We start from the raw sequence: 24,205 nt of genomic DNA, 5'->3' as shown, positions 1-24,205 counted from the left end.
ACCTGTCAATGTTTACTGTTTCCCACCGTATTTTGTACATTGTAATCATTTCAAATTTTGTACGACGAAAACATTTTTTTATGAGAAAACATTTCTAAATACAATGCTACGTGTAATAACACTGGATTTATTGCAAGTACGGAAAGAAATAAACCGGAAGAAATATTTGTGTTGTTTTTGGTAAATAAATGGACCTGTTTACACACACGCAAAATAGTATAAATATATGTCAGATGGAAAAACATGTATTGGGGTAGGTTGTTAAAATGCATTAAAGGAATCCAATTCTGTAATTCGAGACCATTTTAATCCTGAAAGTGAATCCAGCACATGGTTGAATTCCTAGTAGAAAAACGATTTGGGCCAACATGTTTTTGCTGTGTTTTTTAATTGTCTTTGTCTTTGGAACACAACAATATACTATTTTGAATATATGTTTAAATAGAGCATTTTGCAAATGCACAAAACCCGATAGCATTGTCCACACCTACCCGGAATTCCAAAGTCTTATGTTTAAAATTCCAACTTCAGACATGCGCTAATTATTCAAAGCTTATCCCATTCTCCGATTAAATAAAATCAGTGCTGCTTCATAGATAGTGTTTAGTTCATTAAATCAACGGGTTCAAGATATCCAAGATTTCACATTGCAAATTGTCTTTGCTTCAAACACCACAGTTCAGGTAAGTAAGAATAAACCAGTATAGGTTAGAAGACTGTTTCTCGACCGTTTTCATTGATGTTCAAAAAAATTGTTAGTGTCCCTAAACAGTTCATTGATAAAGACATGAGTTTGAAGAATGCAAAATTTATTTACATTGGAACATCATTTTCCTCATTATTTTTACAAGTTCAATCTACATTTCTGCTGTTTTAGTTTTTTGTTTTGTTTCACAATATCTCTAATGTATCTTCTATTAAAATAAAAAGCTCTTCATAAGGACTATTTTTAATTTTACTTTTTAAAAATTGTTATTAATAAACATTACAAAATAGTAGAATTAGCTTTACGTTTTGGCAAATGGAACAATTACAAGGACAAAGGCCTGGGGTGCTTGAACAAAGATGGTATTCAATAACAATTAAAGTGAATTGAATTAAATCGTCTTTATTGACATTGATATAAACGTTGTGAAACATTGTATGCAACAAGATTGGACATGGCACTCCAGAGAATACATGTAGTAAATACATAAGATCAAAGATTTAAAAAAAAATCTTTAACAAAGTAGCAAACAAATCTATACAAAAAAAAGGGATAAAACTATAAGAAAAACAAACCAAGCCTGACATGGAAGTGAAAAACAGAAATGTAGATTAAACGACAATGACCTGACTGCCTCTGCTGTCAGCACAGTCTTTAAAGACCTGTTTTATGATCACAGAGGTGTGGGTAATGAAGAACAGCCCTGTTTGCACCCCCTTGGTGGCTGTCGGTGTGCCAGACCCCGACAGCCTCTTCCCACCCTCTTAAAGGCCAGATGCAAGACCATCATTCTCATTTCATTTTTTTGAAAACCTTTTGGGTTTTTTTTTTGTTTTTTACTTCAAAACAACCATGTTTTGAGAATTTTGTGCAAAATTGTTAGGAAAATTGGCTTTTATGAATTCTATCCATCCATTTTATGCAATGCTAAACTCACTAGGGTTGCGGAGGTTGCTGGAGCCCATCCCAGCTATCTTCAGGCAGTGGACAGGGGACACCCTGAACTGGTTGCCAGCCAGTTTCAGGGCACACAGAAACAGACAACTCACTCGCTTATTCTTACACATAGGGAAAATTAGGACGGGCCAATCGACCTGACATGCATTTATTTTGAATGTGGGAAGAAACCAGAGTGCCCGGAGGAAACCCTCGCAGGCAAGGGGAGAACAAGCAAACTTCACACAGGGAGGCCACGGTAGCTGGAATCGAACCCGGACCTCCGCACCATGGGGTTACGCGCCAACCACCCAGCTGCCATGCGTGCTTTTCTGAACTTGAACTTGTCAATTTGTGACCCATAGTTAGCTTTTAGAGTGCTCTGTGGTCGGCTGTCCTTTTTTATACCCCTAAGTATTCTCAAGTTTGAATTTAAGAGGTATGTAAAGAGTGCTAAAAAGCACAGGGAAGAGTACAAACTACAGAGAGTCAAAGTGACCAAAAACTATTGTTTTCTCTCAATTTTTTGCCCACCCTTTTGCAAATTTTCTGGGTACTCATTGCTCGGAACGATAAAGAGGGAATACCAATAACAGGTGCCGATAATAGCCTTTTTTAAGGTATATGTTTTGCCGGTCAATTCCAAGATCAGGGAGGACACTTTACACCACCAACAACCGCGTCCGGATGATGAACGTGCTGTATTCTAGTCAGATCAGGACACTTCTCCGTCTACTGGTACTATCTGTTTCATGTAAGGCAGCAATACCCCAAAAAAAAAAAAAAAAAAAAACTGAATAGGGATGGGCGCCTAGAGGCTGTACTTGCCCAAGACACACCAGAGGAAGTGGTGGTCCAACCACCCAGGTGGTAAAGGGATCCGTGAACTGTGTGACATTATCTTTAGCTGTTTTTATTTCTTAACAAACATGTACAAACCATGTCGTTTTTCCTCTTAAGATTTCATATAGCCTTGCCCAGAGTATAATTCATGAATTTATACTATGCTAACTAGAGCTGAAAAGCATTTTCCAGCTACAGTTTTATAAAATGAGTACTTTAGGATGAAATGTGAATCTAAACTCTGTGAAAACGTTCTGAACTCTTTGAAATCCTTCTCTTCCTGTGTATTAGCAATCACAAAGTTCCCCCAGCATGATGAGCAAGTGGCCCTGTCATGCAACAGATCAGGCGTGAAAAGCTCTTTTCCAATTGTTCCACCTCTATTGTCCGCTGGACGTGTGGACACCATACTAGTCCTTTCCATTGTCCATCAACGTCAAACCCTGTTAATTATTTATTCTGTTTTGTGTCAAGTACAAATCTATATTTCTCACCCCATGTTGTGGTCCAACAAAAAGTTGAACATGTGCCTGTAGTGTTCATTTATATCTAGCGGAGCATTTGCATGACAAAGCTTTGTTTGTGAGGAGGTGCTATAAAAAGCCCCGTAAACATGAGAAATCTCTCCAATGGACACCATGGGCAAGGTAGGCTCTGCCTCGCATGCATCAAAGGGCACTTTGTGTTTTTGCGGTACAACCTCCTGTCTCCCGACAGATCATTTTCTACGAGGACAAGAACTTCCAGGGGCGCAGCTATGAGTGCAGCAACGACTGCACGGATCTCCATTCTTTCTTCAGCCGCTGCAACTCCATTCGAGTGGATAGCGGCTGTTTCATGATCTACGAGCGAGCTAACTTCATGGGGCACCAGTACTTCATGAAGAGGGGCGACTATCCCGACTATCAGAGATGGATGGGTTTCAGCACCTGTATCCGCTCATGCAGGATGATTCCCGCAGTAAGGCTCGGAATGCTTGCACTTCTTAGTTTCCTTTTAGTCTCCTCCAAAACTTAGACCGGTAATTTTTAGTTATTCTTGAATTGGCATAAAATGTCCGTAAAGAAGCACTTTGATGAATGTTGTGCTGTTCAAGTTTTCGAATCTCAAACGTAGCCCACTCTTTTTCAGCCTCTAGATTTCCCATGACTTGATTTGGCTTAGAACATTCCCAAAAAAGCAATTTAATCACCATTGTTCTGTTCGACTATTCACTTTTCAAACGTAGCCCAATCTTACTCAGCCTTTGTTTTTCACATGTCTTGATTTGGCTTCAACATTTCCATGAAAAAGCAATTTGAATACCATTGTACTATTCGAGATTTCAATTTTCAAATGAAGCTCACTCATTTTCAGCCTCCAGTTTTCTGAGGTCATGATTTGGCTTAAAAATGTCCATAAAAAAAGTGAAGTCATGTTTATTTGTATGACCCTAAATCACAAGTCTCAAGGGGCTGTACAAGCTACAGACTACACTTACACCACCCCCTTATCCAAAACCTTCATGAGGGCAAGGAAAAACTCAAAAACCTCAGCATGAGGAAATAAAGTACCCTTGAGAAGGCGCCACACGTGTGGTAGCCCCCTTCCAGGACGGCCAGGCTGCAATGGATGTTTCAAGGGCATCAACAGACAATGCACGGACATCATCAACATGAATTATAGGTAATAACAGAATTTCCATTAAAAAAACAGTCGATTAGCATTGTACTGTTTGAGTTTTCAAATCTCAAATGTACCCCACACTCATTCAGCCTTTGGTATTCTCAGGTCTTGATTTGGCTTAATTTGTCCATAAAAAGACATTCGATACCAGGTCTTAAATCACTATGTTTCCTACTCGTATTCAGCCTCTGGTCTTCTTAGGGCTTGAACTGGCTTAAATTGTCTATTTAAAAAAAGCAAGTCGATTACCAATTTCACTGTTCGAGTTATAAAATCCCCAATGTAGCCTAGTCTTTTTCAGCCAGAAGTTTTGTCAGGTTTTAATTTGGCTTTAAATTTCCATTAAAAAACAATAAAATTACCATTGAACTGTAGACCTGTAATTCTGACCCCATTCCAATGGGATCCTGCAGTACTGGGGTTCATACAGGTATGAGGTCAATGAAGGCACCTAAGGTTTCTGTGCCTATTCAATTAGATTCTATAAAAAATTTTGAATGATGGTTTTACCAAAGGGATTATTTTAAAAAGTCAGTCAAATATTTTGGTTTACAATTATAAAGTGAGAGAGTTTGATTCTGTTTATCTCTTCGATGTCTACAATCCAACTCTGTCATTCTGACCCCATTCAAATGTGATCCCTCAGTATCGAGGTTCATACAGGTTGCGGATCTACGAGAAACCCGATTTCAGCGGTCACATGATGGAGTTTGTGGACGACTGCGCCTGTGTGTCCGACCGTTTCCACCACCGCCATATCTACTCTTCCAACGTCATGAACGGCTATTGGATCTTCTACGAGTACCCCAATTTCCGTGGGCGCCAGTACTTCCTGAGACCCGGCGAGTACCGGCGGTACCGCGACTGGTGCGCCTCCTGTGCCATCGTCGGCTCCTTCCGGAGGGTCACTGAATTTTAGCCATAGAATGAGAGCCTTGCTGTAAATATCAAACGCTTTGTTTATTAAAGATGTCGAATTTTTAAATGGCCTCATTGTTTATTTTTCATTGACATTGTGTGAGGTACAGCCTTGAAACGGATCCATTACTTATAATTTGCTTGGGATCTTATAATACTCAAACATCTTGACAGAGAAATTGAGCAAAATGTTTTCAAAAAGCAAATTAGACTACACCCTCGATTATCGCGGTTAATGAGGACCAGAAGCCCTGCGAAATGTGAAAATCCGTGAAGTAGCAACTTCCTCGTATAAAGGTCCCCAAAGGTCAAACATACTTCGAGATGACGTTCTTACCGACTGTGGGTGTAAGAGTGTAAGAAAATGACAAATATAGATCTATAAATAAAAACACATAACACAGATTTGCAGTTGGATAAATGGTCCTATTTTTTTTAGATATAATGAGCCACTACTAAAAGCTAGCTGCTGCCATGCTTTGCAGCTAGTATTAGTGGCCACATTGACTGGTGCGCCTGCCCCGCTGTTTGACTGACAGCATACGCCAGCCGATCACAGTCACACACACGGTCATGCCCACCCAGCACACACACATAAAACCTGTCCTCATGGTAGATTTCGCTGTGTGCTGTCTGCTGTAGAACACAATGCACAATACCTTGATATCAATGACAAGATAGAAAATTGTTAAGGTTGGATAAGGCATGCAAGAAGATTTTTTCCTTGCAACATTGATGATAAGAAGATATTGAATGTGATGAGGCTCTGTAACAGTTGCTTAACCTTATACTCTTCAGCAGGGGGGGGAAACTTTTTGAGTCGTGGGCCGCATTGGCTTAAACATTTTTGAAAGGGCCAGGAGGAGAAAAAAATGTTGATTACATTTTTTGTATATAGCGATACAGTCTCGAATACAAACCTCAGTAATACCTGAGTGTAGCTCCTATGCTGTTAGAGGAAAGAAAAGCTACTGGACTTGTTCTAGGTTTGAGGAGTGGTAATATTTATTTTGTTAAATATGTTTAATTTCGGGCAGCATGGTGGGGCAGTGGTTAGCGCGTGTGCGGCACAGTTCTGAGGTCATGAGATCGAACCTTCCTGTATGGAGTTTGCATGTTCTCCCCGTGGGTTGCGTGGGTTTCCTCCGGGCACTTCGGTTTCCTCCCACATTCCAAAAACATGCATGTCATGTTGATTGGCCCTAGGTGTGAATGAGCGAGTGACCTGTCTGTCCCTGTGTGCCCTGCGACTGGCTGGCAACCAGTTCAGGGTGTCCCCTGCCCACTGCCCGAAGACAGCTGGGATGGGCTCCAGCACCCCTGCGACCTTACTGAAGATAAGCGGTGCAGAAAATGAATGGATGGATGTTTTATTTATTTTTCAGTTTGATAGCCAGTCATCTACTCTAATTTTGTTGTTTACCTACTTTTAGTAGCAAAATATATGTTTATCTGTACTGATAGGGTTTAGAATTAACAATCAATCTATTTTGTGTCACACTTTGAAATTCAATGACAGTTCAAATGAATGACAAGAAGGTTCATTAAATAAGCAAAGAAAACACAATTCCAGTTGTTTTCCAGTTCAGGATCCCAAATCCAGAAGCACCTTTTCCGTTACTGGCTTCATCTAGTGTTAAAACTGAGAAGTGCAACAGAGTGGAGCTCAAGCGCCATGTACGGGCCATATTAAACTATATTTTCAGAATTAGCTGCGGGCCAATAAAAACTGACCCGCGGGCCGCAATTGGCTCACGGGCCATAGTTTGGACACCTCTGCTCTACAGCAGTGCTTCTCAACTTGTGGGTTAGGGTTAGGGTTAGGTTTAGGCCCAAAGGTGGGTCAGGGTCCTTTGCCTTAGCAATATGATGCTAAAAAGAAGAAAAAATAAATGGGACAAATACACTCCTTAGAAGAACATGGTGATAACGCCCTGGGGCCTTATTCATGAAACTGTGTGGAAGTAAGAAATATCCTTAAAGGTGGCGTATGGAGGAAACACAGGAAGTGCGTGCAAACAAAAAGGGACGTTTTGCACGTGTGTCCTACACATGTTTCTGTTCACAAATCACTATCAACTCTAAGGTGGGCAGACAGGAGGGAACCGCCCCTTTATGCCTATAAAAGGCCGGAGGAACGCCCTTCGTAAATATTCAAATATACTGAATGCGAAGATGGCTGGAGTAGAGAAAAGAACCAAAGAGCATAAATTCACACAATGCGAAGTGGAGGTTTGTGTGAGTGACCTGCTTTGTCAATATCAATTTTTATTCTGGGGGCTCAGCGTTGGCATCACAAATATCAACAAGGAGGAGGAGTGGTAGAATGGCAGCATGTGGCAGATGCTGTCAACAATGATAAAAAACCCGCTCATTACTAAGTCTCCCATGCGCCACATCATCTATAAGTACCAGATAAGCAGTTGTTTGTCTTCCCGTATTGCGAGCGCAAGTCTTTTTATATCCAGCCATCTCTTAATCATCTAAAGAGCGACAGGTGGAGGGGAATTCCCCGACTTAACCAAATGTCATGCACAATAGCCATAAAATTTGAGTAATCATTGAAAAAATGGATTTAATAAGTTATTTGTATGATTTTTGTGCGCGCTCCCGGGCAGAGAAAATGTTGGTTACACCTCTTACTTAGTTTTTTCAAATATATTCTTCATATGTGTTATGTGATAGGTATCGTTTATTTTTGGGCACGAAAATATTGATTTCATATACTTTTTTGCTTCCATCCATCAGCCGTTGGGTCGTAGTTTCCCGTCCCTCCAGATTATGTGCGTACGGCAGGGCCAGAGCTCCCCTTGAAAGGTTGCACATTCTCTGATCAAGTTATATTTTTTATGTATACCAAACGTTGCTTACAAATGGTGTACGCCTTGTTTTGAGTGTACAGTTTTTTTTTATATAAATAAGGCCCCTGTTCTATCTCTTCTACCTGTAAGTCAATTATTTCTTGATTCGTGTCGCTGTTCGTGATTAGAGTCAGACCAATTGAGGACCGCAGCTTCAATAGATTTCATTTTGATGTGCATGTAATTTGTGTAATATTCAGTATTTCAGTTTACAGCCACAGTTTGTAATAAAAAATAATCAAAAGAATCAACAAGATTTGCACCAAAGCATTCTGGATCTAAATAAATGTTTTTAAATGGTTAAATTGCACAACAAATGGCACTAGCATGAAAACTACAAATAGTGATAGGCTAAAATGAAAAAAAAAACAATGATAGACTAATTCACCTGAGTGCTATATTTTTTTGTTCACTGTGTAATGCTTGACTGGATGAGCTCATACACTTGCTTGTGATGTATAGTGTTTTAAGGCGAAATTTAATTTTGTTGCATATGTTAAATGTTTAAGCACAGTCGGAGTCCTTTGCAAACAATGTTATTTTTTACTACTTTTGACCACCATATTTGACCTAAAACACATCCATAACTAAACAATGATTACATTCAGGTGACAAATAAAGGTTAATTAGAGCACAATAAGATGTACACGTAATAAGGCGCAGGTTAGATTAAAGATAGATCTTTGTTATTCCTGACACTTTTTGTATTTGTATTGTATTTATTTTATTCAGTCAAGTCAAGTCAAGTCAAATTTATTTATATAGCCCTTAATCACAAAAATGTCTCAAAGGACTGCACAGGATTACAGTTACAAAATTACACAATTACCTGATCTTAAACCAGCATGCGGGCAAGGAAAACTCAAAAACCTCAGTGTGAGGAGAAAAGAGAAACCTTGAGAAAGGACCTCACATGTGGTAATCCCCCTTCCAGGATTGACCAGGTGAATTACAATTAGCATTACTGTACACATAATAGTAAACATTAGGTAAGATGTTGAAAATGTCGCTGTGTAAATGTTATTCAGCCAGTACAAATTATAATCATGATATATACAAGAAATCATTTGACACGCAAACACTCAATAATGATAAAATAATAGATTTAAAAGAATAAAAAGAATAGAGTAAAAAAGATATTGTAACGTATAATACAAGGTAATTATATAGAATAGTTTAAAAAGAAAGAATATGTAAATAACAACGCTAGATTAGAATAGGCCGGAGGAACGGCGTTGGCATAATAATACTATACACTATAACCTAAATCAAGTCCCGTTGAACATACGGATAGCGGAAGGGTAAAAACTCTCTTTAAGACGTGAAGTCTTGCTCGCAATGGAGTGAAGACGGCGACCTGACGGCAGGTAATAAGTACCTGCGAGCAGGATGACTGGGATCATCTATAATTTTTAGTGTCCGTTCTCTAGTTCGATCGATGTAGATACTTAGCTGGGACTGGAGGCCAGTACCTATTATTTCCTCTGCTGTCCTCACTACTGATTCCATCTTTTACAATTCTTTCTGATTGACGCGACCAAACAAAACTGTGATTGACCTAGATAAAACGGATTCAATGGTAGCACGATAAAAATGGACTAGAATGGATTGACGGACCCTGAATGATTTGAGTTGACGAAGGAACTAGAGCCTTTGTCTGGCTGACTTTAGAATATCAATAGCATTGACAGTCCATGTGAGGTCAGCTGACAAGTAAGTATCCAGAAACTTGAATGAATGGACCAGTTCCACCTCACTACCATTAATTGACAGGGGCACATGCGGGGGAGGCTTAGTACGGAAATCTATTATCATCTCCTCAGTTTTACCTACATTCAATAAAGGATTACTCTCATGACACCAGGTGGAAAGTGAATCAATTTCTACTCGGTATTCAGTTTCGTCTCCATTTGAAATTAAGCCAGTAACCGTGGTGTCGTCTGCATATTTAGCGAATAGTGTATGGTCAGAATTGGGTTGACAATCATGTGTGAATAGCGAAAACAAAGTTGGAGACAATGGACAGCCCTGAGGCGTACCAGTGTTGAGGACAATAGAACATGAATCTTTCTCACCAATGCGAATGGACTGTTCTCTATTGAGAAGGAAATCTAAAATCCAATTTGATAGTAACACGGGAAAATTGAGGTCATGAAGAAGTTTAAAATGCAGTTTAGAAGGAATGATAGCCGAACTAAAATCTATGAATAAAACCCTGACGTATGAATTCCTATGCTCAAGATGACTTAGAATCTCATGAATACAAATTGAAATGGCTTCATCTATACTTCTATTAGCACGATACGCGAAATGGTACGGATCTAGTTTCGATGGTAGAAAGGACTTCGTGAATTTCAATACGATCTTCTTGAAAGTTTTCATGATTACGGACGTGAGTGCTATGGGTCTATAATCGTTCAGACTTGAGACATTGTTCTTCTTCGGGACCGGTACAATTGTAGCGCGCTTCCAACACGAGGGTACAGTAGCAGAACTCAAAGACCAATTGAAAATACCAGTAAAGACAGGAGCAAGTTGAGAAGCAAACTCTTTGAGAAGGCGGGGTGAGATTTTATCGGGGCCTGGTGATTTCCTCTCTTTCAACCTCCCGAAATCACGTCTTACCTCCTCTTCACTGATGATCAAAGGATTGTCGTCCTTGAACAGAATAGAATTAGAATTTACTTTTTTATTGTCATTCTTTGTAACCATGCACACAGAACAAAATATCATTACACCTGACCCATACAGTTAAAATGTAGCGAGCCGATGCAGCCGCATCCAAACAGGGCGCAGCCATTTTAGGCCCAACTGCTCTGTTGGGAGTCATCAGGTGACCAAACCCCCCAATTTCAACCCTTAATGCCGAGCGCCAAGCAAGGAGGCAATGAGTACCAATGTTGTATGTCTTAGGTATGACTCGGCCGAGGCTTGAACCAACGACCTCCCAGTCTCGGAGCGGGCGCCCTACCATCTAGGCTACCAAGCTTGGTCACCGGGGCTGGCACTGGAGTACTATTACGTCAAATCGGGCATAAAAGTCATTGAACTGATCGGGTAGAGTAGCATCCGCATTACCAATAGTCTTCTTTGGTCCTTTGTACTAAGTTGTGAGCTTCAAGTTTGACCATAGAGCTCTGGAGTCCTGAGTGTCGAATTGTACCTCTACCCTATTGCGGAATGAACGTTTGGCGGCCTTAACACCCTTTGTCAACGCTGATTTCGCTTGGCGGCAAGCGTCGGGGTCCGAGTCTTTGTGTCTATAGGCGGCGTCCTTGGCAACGATCAATTTCCGGATGGACTTGTTGAACCATGGTTTTGAATTGGAGTACTGAGTTTTGGACATAGTAGGTAGACAAAGCTCCTGGCAGAAACGTACGTGTTCCGACACCGTGTCCTTGTACTCGTCGATGTAATTCCAGTGTTTGAGTACTTCCCAGTCCGTGCACTCCAAACATCCACGCAGTTTACCCACATCAGCTGGTGACTAGGTCAGATGGGTACGTTTGTTAGGTGGAACTTGCTTGAGCTGTTGTTTGTAGGCGGGTATGAGTAGTACCGTGGAGTGATCGGAATTCCCCAGACTTGACCGGTTGACAGATTTGTACGCCTGCTTCACTGGACAATAACAGTGGTCGAGGATCTTGTCACCACGGGTTTGGCATGTGACTTGTTGTTTATAGTTTGGTAGTACCGAACGAAGATTGGCCTGGTTGAAATCACCTAATACTATGGATAGGGTGTTGGGATCCTTGTTTTCGTACTTGGATATAGCGCTTGCTAATCCTTTTAGTGCGACATTGACGTCAGCCCTGGGGTGGATATATACTGCGGTGAGGGTCACTGATCAGAAATCACGAGGAAGATAGAAAGGCCTGTATTTAATGGTGCAGCAGTGGCTCAGGAGGTAGAGCGCTCATCTTGGGATCAAGAGATCGCAGTTCGAATCCCGGCTCCTCTGTGTTACATGTCGAAGTGTCCTTGGGTAAGACACTGAACCCCTAATACCCCCAATAAGCAGGTTAGCGCCTCACATGGCTGCACGGCCGCTATTGGGAAATGTGATGCACAATGTAAAGTGCTTTGGGAAGTCTTGACTCGAAAAGCGCTATATAAATGCAGATCATTTGATTTCATTAATGGTCACGAATTCCAAATCAGCATAACATCCACTGGATATAATCCGAGCACCAGCTGTTGTTCACCAAAAAACACACTCCGCCTCCTCGGGATGTACCTGTGATATCTGTGTTCGAAAATCGTAAATCCTGGCCTCTGGACCAAGGAATCAGGATGTGATGGTTTTAGCCAAGTTTCTGAAAAACAAAGAGCGTTACAATCACGGAAATCTTTCTGGGTATCCTCATAAACAACTCATCAGTTTTGTTATAAAGCCTCTGAACGTTAGCAAGCACTATACTAGGCATAGGAGTACGTCCATTTATTTTTATGGCTTTCATAAATCCACCTCTTCTTCCCCTTTTACGGGATCGAACCCGACGACTCTCGTTCCTTATTTCAGCATTAAAATTGTCAATACCCGATAAAAGTGTGGGGTTAAAAGGCGTAATATCCACAGGGCGTAGTAACAGTAGTTCCTCTCTAGAACATTGCACGATAGAGTAGATTGTAGAGATAAAGAAAAGCGATAAAATGAAGAAAATTATGAGAGCTCGACGTGACGCGTCGCCTTTGATTGGCCCCAGGACAGCGCAACATGACGTCATCACTACGCGACCCACTACACGATCTGTGTGGCCGCTCTTTGCAAATTCTGTCACAAATCTCTTCATATCAAGATTCCTTACAATTTCTTTCTCGTGAGCCAAAATAACTAAATTTCCTGTCTCTGAATGCAGCATTGTTTTGTGGGAAGAAGTGAGAATGCACGTTAATGCTGAAAATAAACTTTCACAATGCAGCTGAAGATAAGCCAATGATTAGTGCAGTGATGTACAATCTGTGCAGGATGGAAATTAATATTTGTACTGCTGAATGCATTTGCAAGCATCAGAGATGTTCACATCAGTTGGCAGTTTATCCATTAACATTGGTCTTGCAACCACAATTTTCAGTTTCAGTACTACATCCGATTTTCTTTGAGTAGGCAGAGCGTGTCTGTGAGTGGGCGATGATCTCATTCAGCCCCTCCTTGTAATGCCCCTGGCGGTAAAAATTTTTGGAAGTATGAAGTTTGAGTTGACAGCTGCATCAAAGCGATTAAAAAAAGTGTAATGTGATTCGTCCAATCACGAAAGACAGGAAACAAAAAAGTGCTAATAAATTTAAGCATTGCAAGGAGCTTATTATGTTATATCATTATTTTTATTGTATACCTACCATAACTAACTTATATTCTCATTCCTATTTAAATGAAGGAATTTGGTTTTCTTCATTTTATTATAGTTGTATCGAAAAAGGTAAAACAGAAATCCTAAAAAATAAATGAATGCTCCGACACATAAAACACGTCGTACTGGTTACCAGTAGAAGAAAAAGGACTTGTACTTCTTTACTGGCGGCTACACCCTCAACGGTACAGAGAACGGGGGCACAGGAGTAGCGATCTTCCAAAGCAACTCTCTGATCCACTCCTGGCCCGCACCCACTTGGACCCTTAGTGGCTCCATTCAAGCTGAGAAGACTGCGCTGAACTGGCTCGGACAGAATGACAACTGGTCCTCAGCTTCCATCATTACAGACTGCAAGACCTTCTTTTAATCCTTCGACACCCCAAATAACCCATACCCTGCCGAAATATATTCCAAGCTTGCGGCCTTTCCCCACACCAAAAGGGTCTAGTCAATATGGGTCCCAGGCCACTGCAACCTCCCATTCAATGCCCTAGCAGATGACTAGGCCAAACTTGGCTCCTCTCATCCTCAACCTAGGCCTACCTAGAAGCTCAAACTTGTCTAGCAATCATTCGCAGAAGCAAACCCCCAGAATTAACCCACCCCCGTCTCATCTCCCTTACTTCTTCCCACACCAACCCGGAGAAAGAGTCTGAGTTATCAGAGAAAGATCTCAATAATCTCGTCCAATTTTAGTCAGGCCACCATCCCTCCCTCCGAAGATGGCAACGTTTCACAGGAAAGTGTGAGGATAATCGGTGCCATTTCAGTGGTGAAGAAGAATAATCGGCCAAACACCTCTGGATTTTTTGCCCTGCACTCAAGAGTGCCTGTTACCAACGCCGATTGTGATTATCCTTTGGTGAACTAAGAAGCCTCCAACATGCAAGCCTAGCGCTACTGATTATCCTAATTTGTGATTCAACAACAATAACGGCACATTCCTATTCTGGACGCACTTGTTGTTAGTGTTGTCTCTTTCTGCTCTTCAGAAATGAGCTATATCTCCACAATCAGATTCCAAATCACTAAGGGAAAACTATTTTGTTCTTAAATTTTGATTAGGATTGCTTTGTTCACATTCACATCGTACAATACATATTGCATCACTTGTAGCTTTCATATTTTTGTTGAAAAACAATCTTTGTGGCAATGACGTTACTTACTTTTATATTTTGTATATTCTTATAACTATATTCAAATTATTAATGTATTTATTTTGAATGTTTGGACCTTATTTTTAGGTTTTTATTTTTATTTGATTTATGTGTATTTATTTTTACATACACTTAATGAAATAATGTACTGTACATTGAATGTTTTTGAGTTGCAATTCGTTGTCTGAAAAGTGCTATTCAAATACATTTTGATTCGGTGCCTGTACTAATTCTATTGAGAAATTGAGAGGTGGGTGTGGAAAAATGTTTTTATTAAAGATAAGGGTTAAACATACTTAAGTTTGTACGGTTATACATAAAAGCGTTTTTTTCAATTCTGGTTCTATGAGTTCAACCCGTAGGCGCTGAATGCTGCACTCTCCCCGTGGCCGTGATTACACCATATATGCAGAAGTTTCTGAGTGAGCGAGCATGCACAAAGCCCACGCGCACACATAATGCAGGCGATTCGCAGACAGAAATGTATGGATGGAGAAGCATTGTTACGCATTTATAGGCCCTGTTCAGCAAAAAGTCAGTCTGCTGATTCATCAGCTTTTCACATTTGAATAACAACACGTCATGGCCCCCTGGATTTTGTATAAAAAGGGCTTAGAATCATTGGGTTAGCAGAGCAAGTTGAACCATCCACCAGGAACCACCTAAACAATCATCATGGGCAAGGTAAAGATTTACTGACAGATTGTTGCACTCCCTTGACCAGCAAGGCAAAGAAAGACTCTGTTTTGTTTTCAGATCATCCTTTTCGAGGAGAAGAACTTCCAGGGCCGCTCCTACGAGTGCCTGAACGACTGCCCTGAGCTGAGCTCTGTCCTGAGCCGTGTGCAGTCCTGCCGGGTGGAGAGTGGCTGCATCATGGTTTACGAGCGCTCCAACTTCCAGGGCAATCAGATGTTCCTGAAGAGAGGAGAGTACCATGACCTCCAGCGCATGATGACTTCAGGAGTGAGCATGGACTCCATCAAATCCTGCAGAATGATCCCTTCTGTAAGCAATTGACTACAACATTATAAGGTTTAACTGATTAGTATTGACTCCTGAGATTTGAATTCACAGCACCGAGGCCAATTCCGGATTAAGATCTTTGAGAGGGAGAACATGAGCGGTCAGTCCCAAGAACTGCAGGACGACTGCGACAACATCATGGAGCGCTTCCGCATGAGTGACATCCAGTCCTGCCAGGTTTTGGAGGGTCACTGGCTTCTGTTTGAGCAGCCCCATTTCCGTGGCAGGATGGTGTACTTGAAGCCTGGCGAACAGCGCAGCCTTAAGGATATGGGCCCCAGTGGCATCAGGATCGTCAGCTTGAGGCGTATCACTGACATGTGCTAGAACTATGTACTAAGCTTGAACAAATAAAACCAATGCCTTCTTCATACATATATTTGTTTTTTGTACATTAATGGAGAAACTCACTTGCTCTAAATACCAAAATGTTGTGTTCGGATTACAAGCACGGATACCAAAACCAAAACTTGAAGCCATTGCTCAAACTGCAACTGCATGCAAACACACACGTACATACATACGAAAACCAAATATACATTTGTATCAGCGATAAAAAAGGAAAAAAACGCCGCCTGCAAAATGATTAAATTGTCACTAATGACAATTCATACTTCAGATTTGAACACACAATTTGCTCTGTTTTCATGTTGTTTACTCAAAAAAGAAGCTACTGCATAAGTATAAGAGTATTTTTTTAACAATTTGGGTTTAGATTATATAAAAAGGGAATTGTAATGGAAGTCAAAGCAGCCAAAATAGGTGTTTTTTACACTACCTCTACGACATGAGAAAAAAAGACAAACCTGAATGAGTCACCTGACTTGCACCTGGAGCTGAAGCATGCATTCATTTGTCATCAACCGAATAATTGAGATGGAAAGCTTTGTTCTCTTGGACTTGTCCATGCAACATAGCTTGCAGCCTGGTCATCCTGAAAAAGGAGATTACCTCAATGTGTGACCCTTCTCAAAGTTTCCTGTTTTCCTTATTTTAGGTTTTTTTTTGAGTTTTTCTTGTCTGAGTAGGTTTCAGTCAGGGAATATAACTGTGGCAATGTTAAGCCTTTTGGGACTCTGTGATTAAGGGCTATACTTATTGTATGTTACTTGACATAAAATGTCTCCTTTGTACTTTTATCTTTTGTCACAACAATTTTTAAGATAATTCACCAATCTTGGTAAAGATCAATCCGCTTTGCCTTTGAATTTGATTCAATAAAGCATAAACATCCAAAAGACCAAGTTAGACTTAATATGCCCTTGTGGCTAAAAGCAGAAGGTTGACTCAACACCTAATTAACCATGGCTATACTGACACATCACCACATAGTCACATGGTAACATCATACATCACATGTTTTAAATAATCAGGGAAAGGGCATAACAAATTATTTATGACCTGGTTTTATACGTCAACAGACAATTGTAATTCTCACATATTCTACACATTTTGACTTAAACCACAACACACCAACATCTTTACTCATATTTGTACTTATAACTCGCTTGTGTCAATCAAATTAAATCCAGTCATTCACTAAGAAGCTTCAAAAATTCGCCTTTTCGCTCCGATTTATTCTTTACAGTCCTTCACCTTTCTTGTGTATTTCTAGAATGTTCTACCACTTGCACAGACATAAGTCCTTTGTGGGTCTTTAAAAACAACTTTCAATCATAGAAAAAAAAAACAAAGGATTCAACAATCTATTTCTTTAAGTCTTGTCTAGCGAGTGCCTGTGTAGGATTTTGTTTTGGGCTTTACAAAGTTTGGAAAATTTGGTAGTATTTGTTTTGGTTGTTGTTTATAAATGAGAATTCTTGTCAGCTCTACTTTTTTTCACATTGGCATTATCTGGAGGGAGTTCCTTGTACGGTATATTAGTTGTGATGGCATACGTGCCAACCGTGTGACAAGCTTAAAGGTTATCACAATTTTTTTACGCACGAAACCGGAGGTGGGTAGTAACGGAGTACAATTACTCCTTTACATTAAAGGAATATGGAAGTTTGAATTTGGGTTTGCCTGTTGGACTCTGTGTTTTGTGCCAAAGTTTTCTGGAGTAAATTTTGACGAGCTGTCTGGGGGCCGACGCGGGGGAGTCAACGCGCCATTCTCCCGGGAACGGGAGACCGTAAATTTTGACTTGGGGCAGCTCTCAGGCAGAGGGAGTTGACCAGCTGTCTGGGGGCCGACAAGCGGAGGAGTCGACACACCATTCTTCCGGGACCAATGGGAGCCAGTGATGACGCGGAAGAGATGCTTTGCTGAGCAACTCGGAAGAAGAAGAGTAGGGTTTTGGAAGGAGAAATGTAGTGATTTGTGTGTTAGAAATAAAATCCACCTGTGAGTGAAAACGCCGGCTTCTGGGAACTTTCTATGCAGAAAAGAGCGCGCAAATTGTTTGGATGAATGGTGATTGGGAGAGGTCACAAATTGGAGTCAGGTGATTAATTTAAGTTTGTGTTGATTTAACAAGAAATTCCAACAACATTTACTTGAGTAAGTTTTGGGAAATGTTCTACTTCTAGGAGTATTTTTGAATCCCTATACTTTTACTTAAGTTAAATTTGTGAAGGGACAACGGTACTTTAACTCCTCTACATTTGGCAACATTGAAGTCGTGATATCGTTACTTAATAAACCCATTCCACGTAAGTATGCACCTGTCTCTGCTATTTTGACAGAAACTTCCGGCAGGCTCTAATATGTTTAGCCAATCAAACGTAGTAGCCTTGTCACGTGACCATATTCCACTTCAGCGGGGGTAAAATTTGTTTACAGATGAAACGGATCGAATTTGTTGCTCAGCAATACCGACTATGAAAACACAGAAGAGGAGATGCACCCCTGGCCTCACATCAAAAGCATGTTCCCCTTCAAAGGGACGCCAAACACCGGCTGAAATGTGCAATGACTCATTTGTTTGAGTTCATGGGCTAGCAGGTTGTTCTTCTTGCAGAGCCTGTTAAGTATTGGGGCTTTAAATGTGCTGCGTGGTGCTACATGTGTTTAATTTATTTGTTTGATTCATACTATTTTAATTTTATTGTTCGTTAAAGCACTTCAATTTACGTTGATTATTTTAATCTACTTTTAATTTAAATTTATGTTTTTGGTTGATTGGATGGATTTTGAAAATTTGATGATCTGGTTGTTTAAAAAAACAATAAATACGACGTTGCCACAGTTACTCAGTACTTGAGTAATTTTTTCACGAAGTACTTTTTTACTTTTACTCAAGTAAGTTTTTGGACGACTACTTTTACATCTACCTGAGTAATATTACTCTGAAGTAACAATACTTTTACTTGAGCGATATTTTGGCTACCCTACCCAGCTCTGCACGAAACACAATCCATCTCCAGAATAATGAAGGAAAAAAAACAACAACGCATGCTTGTTTAAAACTGGAACTTGCTTCAAGATAAAGCATCAGTAGACTCAAACACTAGCCTTGAGTCAAGGTTTTGTTGTTGTTTAAATTTGAAAACAAACAATCAAAAACAACAACAGTGGACTTTAACAAAACAACCGGTAGGTGTTTTTAAGTGGGTCTAACACATGAAACAGTAGTGCTAATCACTATGCAATGGACATGGACATCAGAGTACAGAGTAAAGGGATTTTTATTTAAAATCTTGCTTTTGATACACATTTTCTTCTAGGAACAGGAATCCATGATGCGCTTCATGCTCATGAAGCGATTGCCACTCATGCCCATGTCCCTGAAGCTCCTGTACTCGCCAGGTCTCAAGTAAATCATCTTGCCTCTAAAGTTGGGCATCTCAAACAGAAGCCAGTGGCCTTCCAGCACGCTGCAGGACATGCATTCACTCATGCGAAAGTGGTCCTTGATGTTGTCGCAGTCCTCCTGCAACTCGTTGGACTGGCCGCTCATGTTCTCCCGCTCGAAAATCCTCATCCGGAATTGGCCCCTGTGCTAAAGGTTTAAACGAAAAAGGGATGAAAAAAAATTAGCTTTACGCACAACTTCAGATTTCTAAGTGAATACACCTATGAATAGTTTTATAAGGTGGTGCATGGGCTGTTCAACTATTATGAGTCTTGGCATGTTTGATTCTATGACTTTCTTCAGTATTAATGTTTTTGTCCTACATTTTACAACCAAGCATCCTTTAAAGTAATTTTGCTAAGGCAGCATCTACCTTAATGATATTGATCAAAGCACTAAGGATCACTCTGCACGCTATCAAATGTATTTTTGTAAAACATGCATTTTTTTTTTAACCTAAAAATACGTCAATGTTTGGGTGCGCGTTAATGAGTTTAACAGTAGTATATCACTACTGATAATCGCAAACGCTGATCAACGCAACCGAAATCGGAACTGGATTGTGGGAGTGACGGCGCCAAATCCTAAACCCTAGGCCACCAGTGAAATGAATGACATATAAAAAGGCATTAGGTTTTATATAATTGTCGAACTATTTTATTCACCAAAGACAAATGTTGGAGAATGGAGAAAACATGAAGTAGTCCTGAAAGATATAAATAGACGCAAAAACCACAAAGAGGGAAGAAACTCTTTTGTGAATCTGATAAATCAGAATTTGAAGGACAATCACACAAATACATTGTAAATTTCTTATTGGTATTGTGTTTATAGTTTACGTTGTCAATAAATTATTTTTATCATGGCCACACGTATACAACACATGTCCCTAACAATACTTAGTTTGAGCTGAGAAAACATGAAACAAAATTTAATACAGATTTTCAATTAAAAAAAATAAAATAAATAAAGGCGTGCGAGATATAAAAGGATAAATACGGTAAGCAAAACCAAACTTCTCCACTCCAAGAGTATAGTGCATGCTCAGATTGAGTACAAAACATTGGATTTGCTGTGGTACAGTACCATGGGGATGATGCGGCATGACCTGATGCAGTCACTCATGCCCATGCGTTGGTAATCGGAATAGTCTCCTCTTCTGACAAAGAACTGGTTGCCCATGAAGTTTGTGCGGTCATAGACAACAAAGCAGCCACTTTCCACACGACAAGAGAGGCATCTGCTTAAGTAAGAGGACATGTCAGCGCAGTCACTGCTGGTCTCATAGGAACGACCCTGGAAGTTCCTGTCCTCATAGAAGATGATCTGAAATCCAAGCAGGCCCTCATTAGATTGATTTCTAAATAGAAAGTACTCCATCGTTGGTTCTTTACCTTGCCCATGGTCATGGTTGCGGTGATGCGAGCGGAAGCTTGAAAATACTGCTCGGTCTTCTCCATGTCACCCGATTGCTTTTATATCTGACCTCGTGCCTGAAGCATACATGACCCCATTGTGCAAAGTCCTGACAGAGCAACATGCAGAGGCCCCACTGGGTGGACGACCGCAAGTCAAAGAGGCCTTCATACATACCGTGATTTGCGATGGTAGCATTTGTAGTAAAGAGGCCGTGTAACTCTTTCAAAGAGAGTAAACAGGTTTTCCACCATTCTTCTCAACAGTAATGTGCCTTACTCGATCACTGCTACCCGAACAACAAATGGATTCTATGATATCACATCACACTTAAATACAAGGATCACCCCTAGCACAAAGGTGAATCTTGGTCCCACTACAGGTAGAGTGGGGTTTAGGTCTTGACTAGAGACTTTAGGCCTCACAAGACATCACAAACAGGTTATCTTTCTAACCATATAGCCAATAACCTGACAAAGTCAGAAAGCAAATTGCGAAACTAAATAGACATTCTATGACAAGCTAGAGACCACTGGACACAAACCAAGAAGAATGGCCAAGGAATCTGATTGGTCAATACAAGGGTAGGTAACTAAAAAGGAATGGGTCCAAACAGGAAGACATTTATGTGTTTCTTTTGTAGAATAAATAGCTTTTCCATCCATCCATCCATTTATCTGGGGCCGGATTACAAGGGCAGCAGCCTCAACAGGGAAGTCCTGACCTCCTTTCCACCAGCTACTTCATCCAGTTCATCTGACGGGATCCCAAGGTCAGCCTATATACGTAGCCTCTCCAACGTGTTTTGGGTCGTCCGTAGGGCCTCCTGTTGGTGGGACATCCTCACAACACGTCCCGGGGAGGGCGTTGTCAAGGTGGAATTCTTATCAGATGCCTGAGCCACCTCAGCTTGCTCTTCTCAACGCAGGGGAGAAGCGGCTGTATATGGAAGAGCCTAGCCACACTCAACCACTTTTATCTGTAATCTTGTTCTATCGCTCATAACCACAGTTTGTGTGCATAGGTGAGGGTAGGATCGTGGTAAATTGAGGGCTTTGCCTTTTGGCTCAGCTCCTTCTTCACTACGACGAACCATGGCTCAAGGAAGCCAACAGCACCGCATCATCTCCAAAAAGCAGAGATGCAATGCTGAGGCCCCCAAATCGGACCCCTTCAAAGCCAAAAAAAAAATTCTGTCCACAAAAAGTATGAACAGAATTGATGACAAGGGCGGCCAGGGCGGAGTCCAACTCTCACTGGAAACAAATCCGATTCTTTTACATCTCTCAAAAACTGTGTGAGATTTACCAACTGAGCAGAGGACGAGGATGAAAACAAAGAAAGTTGCCAAAAAGAAGATGGCTGCTGGACATAATCAAAAGATTTTGGGCTTACGCTGATCGGGCACAAGAGTTATTTTGCCAATCCTCCACAGTGTTTTCACAACAAGTTTACCTGCATCTACTGCTGCTGCTTTTACTATTTTAAACAGATGACAAAGGTACAGTTGGAACATTCCATGCAAAGTCCGTAAGTAAATTAGCAACATGCAGCCATAGCCATGATATGAAAAGCAAGTAAAGTGCTGGTTGTTTAATATGCATATGTATCTAATCTTTTTTGTTTATAGATCACTGCTACATTTTGGGCATTGTTATCCTGTGTGTCAAACATGTGATTTATTTCTTTAGATTGGGTCAAATGACAGCTCAAAACCATTAAGTTCTGTTTCAACAAGTATCAAAAACAACCTAATGAGATCACAAAAACCTCTCTGATTTGATATTCAATCATTTTTCCAAATGTTTCCATTGCTTTCATGCAACCTGCAATTTGTGAAAAACAGATTGTAATGGAAACACAAAAGGAAAATGCAGACTAAATTCATATGTACAAAATACTTGCAATCGAGAAGATTCTGATACAGGTTTTGAAATCATCGCTTTAAGAAAAAATGCTATTAAATAAGTCAAGTTAAAAAGATTCTTGTATATTTTTGATTGGGAGTATATGAAGTCTGGTATTGTTTTAGCCATCACTCCCAAACATATTGTGTTGTTAACGTGGAGACAGGTTTGTCTGTGTAAATACAAAAAAATGAGCAAGTAACACCACCTGGAAAATACTCTCGGCCTTATTGTCAAATAAGGTCTAAGCACAAAATACAGCACATATAAATTACCTCATTTTCCCTGCGTGCAAATATGCAAAAATAAGACACAAATACAAATAATAAGTTGGAATCAAAATAGAACAGTTTTGCATTGATTTGGCAGAAAGCAGAGGAGAGAGTAAGACAGAGTCATTGCAGCCTGATGAAAGAAGCTGTCCAGATGGATAGGTGGAGTAACCTGCAATTCTGGTGGTGGGAGATGTAAAAGTCCAGGAGGGGTTTGAGGGGGACACCAATTGACCTATAGGTAAGCCTCGCCCTTAAATGTGCTGAGCAAATCACACTTAGCATAGCAGACTCCATAGACTCGGACGAGGGCTGCTGGCATGCCCATTCAATTGCATTGCACTTTGTCAGTTTTGTTTGTTTTATTCTTACATTTAAAATGTTAAAATGGTTAAAATGCGGTAAATGCAAATCTGAAATGAGGTATCCTGAGAGGCTGGGCAAAGGGGGGAATTTTTTTTTTCCCGATTTAGCCATGTCCAAATCGAGACGACTGTCTCCTTTGGATAATGTTATGCAGTGACCACAGTACCAACTCCACGTGTATATAGTTTATAAAGATGTCTTCACTTCTTCAAAGGTAAGTCAACATAGTATTCGAGGCGACATATTGTCATTTTGCTGGAGAGAAATATAAAGTTATTCATAATGTTAATCTCTAACATTAGGCTGACGCTAACTAATGTTAGCTCTTGGCTCATTTGTGAATCACGTTTCTTTTTTGGGAGTTCACTGGCCTGTTATGTACTAGTTTTTGTACGTTGGTAATCATACTTTTTTGCTAGCTGTTATCCAAATGGCTCTAGTCAAAATCGGATTTCAACCAAAATCTGAATTGAGCATTAAGTTATGCAGTGTGAATCTTGCCTATTTGTTACCTTTGGGAGCTTTGCTGCGGCTCGTTGCTCTCCAGCTAATCTTCTATGTATTATCGTTCTCTTGTCTTTTTTGCTTTCTTTTTTGGACACATGCGTGGCCAATAACACTTATAGTCGGGAGGAATTTTTTCAATTGGGTGGGCGTCTAAATTTCAACTTTTCGGGCACTTTTTATACCACCTTTGATATCCCGAACGAGCTACAAAGAGACCGTAGTCGGCAACCCCACTTACGAAGCAATGAAGACGGCATAGGGGACAGAGAGCAGAAGCGGGGTTTTCGTGCGGGGAAGAGGGTGAAGTTTGCGAAGCCGAAGGAGCCACATCAGCGAAATGACAGAGAAGGACACGAAGATGTGCCTACTTCCACCATTATTTCTTCATCGATCTTGCCGGTCAACCGATGCCTGAAACTCAACACGCCCAAACGGCGATAATCTTGTGACGATCTCTTTAAAGACTTCAGCTAAG

At 40.5% G+C, this 24,205-nt stretch overlaps 3 protein-coding genes across 3 annotated transcripts; 2 read left to right on the top strand and 1 right to left on the bottom strand.

Moving 5' to 3' along the window:
• Positions 1–2,984: 2,984 nt before the first annotated feature.
• Positions 2,985–5,135, top strand: LOC148353307 (gamma-crystallin M2-like). The gene is made up of 3 exons (XM_088353432.1): positions 2,985–3,132; positions 3,203–3,445; positions 4,797–5,135. Exons 1-3 carry the CDS (start codon positions 3,115–3,117, stop codon positions 5,067–5,069), a joined length of 534 nt encoding a protein of 177 aa, XP_088209558.1. The 5' UTR covers positions 2,985–3,114; the 3' UTR covers positions 5,070–5,135.
• A 9,905-nt stretch (positions 5,136–15,040) lies between these two features.
• On the top strand, positions 15,041–15,839 carry LOC148353306 (gamma-crystallin M1-like). The gene is made up of 3 exons (XM_088353431.1): positions 15,041–15,124; positions 15,197–15,448; positions 15,518–15,839. The coding sequence occupies exons 1-3, from the start codon at positions 15,116–15,118 to the stop codon at positions 15,791–15,793; spliced, it is 537 nt and encodes a 178-aa protein (XP_088209557.1). The 5' UTR covers positions 15,041–15,115; the 3' UTR covers positions 15,794–15,839.
• A 3,238-nt stretch (positions 15,840–19,077) lies between these two features.
• LOC148353305 (gamma-crystallin M3-like) lies at positions 19,078–20,725 on the bottom strand. Its single transcript, XM_088353548.1, has 3 exons — positions 20,657–20,725; positions 20,349–20,588; positions 19,078–19,409 (listed from the first exon to the last, which is right to left on the bottom strand). The coding sequence occupies exons 1-3, from the start codon at positions 20,720–20,722 to the stop codon at positions 19,131–19,133; spliced, it is 585 nt and encodes a 194-aa protein (XP_088209674.1). The 5' UTR covers positions 20,723–20,725; the 3' UTR covers positions 19,078–19,130.
• Positions 20,726–24,205: the final 3,480 nt, after the last annotated feature.

Source organism: Urocampus carinirostris, chromosome 14, assembly GCF_059441175.1.
Source record: "Urocampus carinirostris isolate Australia breed hairy pipefish chromosome 14, RoL_Ucar_1.0, whole genome shotgun sequence".
Taxonomy (NCBI): Eukaryota; Metazoa; Chordata; class Actinopteri; order Syngnathiformes; family Syngnathidae; genus Urocampus; species Urocampus carinirostris.
Note: the sequence above shows the minus strand (reverse complement) of the source record. Positions and strands in the feature narration are given on the sequence as shown.

Excerpts from the sequence above, each read along its gene's own strand:
- LOC148353307 (XM_088353432.1), top strand. Across the intron at positions 3,446-4,796 it reads CATGCAGGATGATTCCCGCA|TATCGAGGTTCATACAGGTT; the intron begins GTAAGGCTCGGA and ends GTGATCCCTCAG.
- LOC148353306 (XM_088353431.1), top strand. Across the intron at positions 15,449-15,517 it reads CCTGCAGAATGATCCCTTCT|CACCGAGGCCAATTCCGGAT; the intron begins GTAAGCAATTGA and ends TTGAATTCACAG.
- LOC148353305 (XM_088353548.1), bottom strand. The coding sequence starts at position 20,722 with ATGGAGAAGACCGAGCAGTATTTTCAAGCTTCCGCTCGCATCACCGCA. Across the intron at positions 20,589-20,656 it reads CAACCATGACCATGGGCAAG|ATCATCTTCTATGAGGACAG; the intron begins GTAAAGAACCAA and ends CTTGGATTTCAG. Across the intron at positions 19,410-20,348 it reads CATGCCGCATCATCCCCATG|CACAGGGGCCAATTCCGGAT; the intron begins GTACTGTACCAC and ends TTAAACCTTTAG.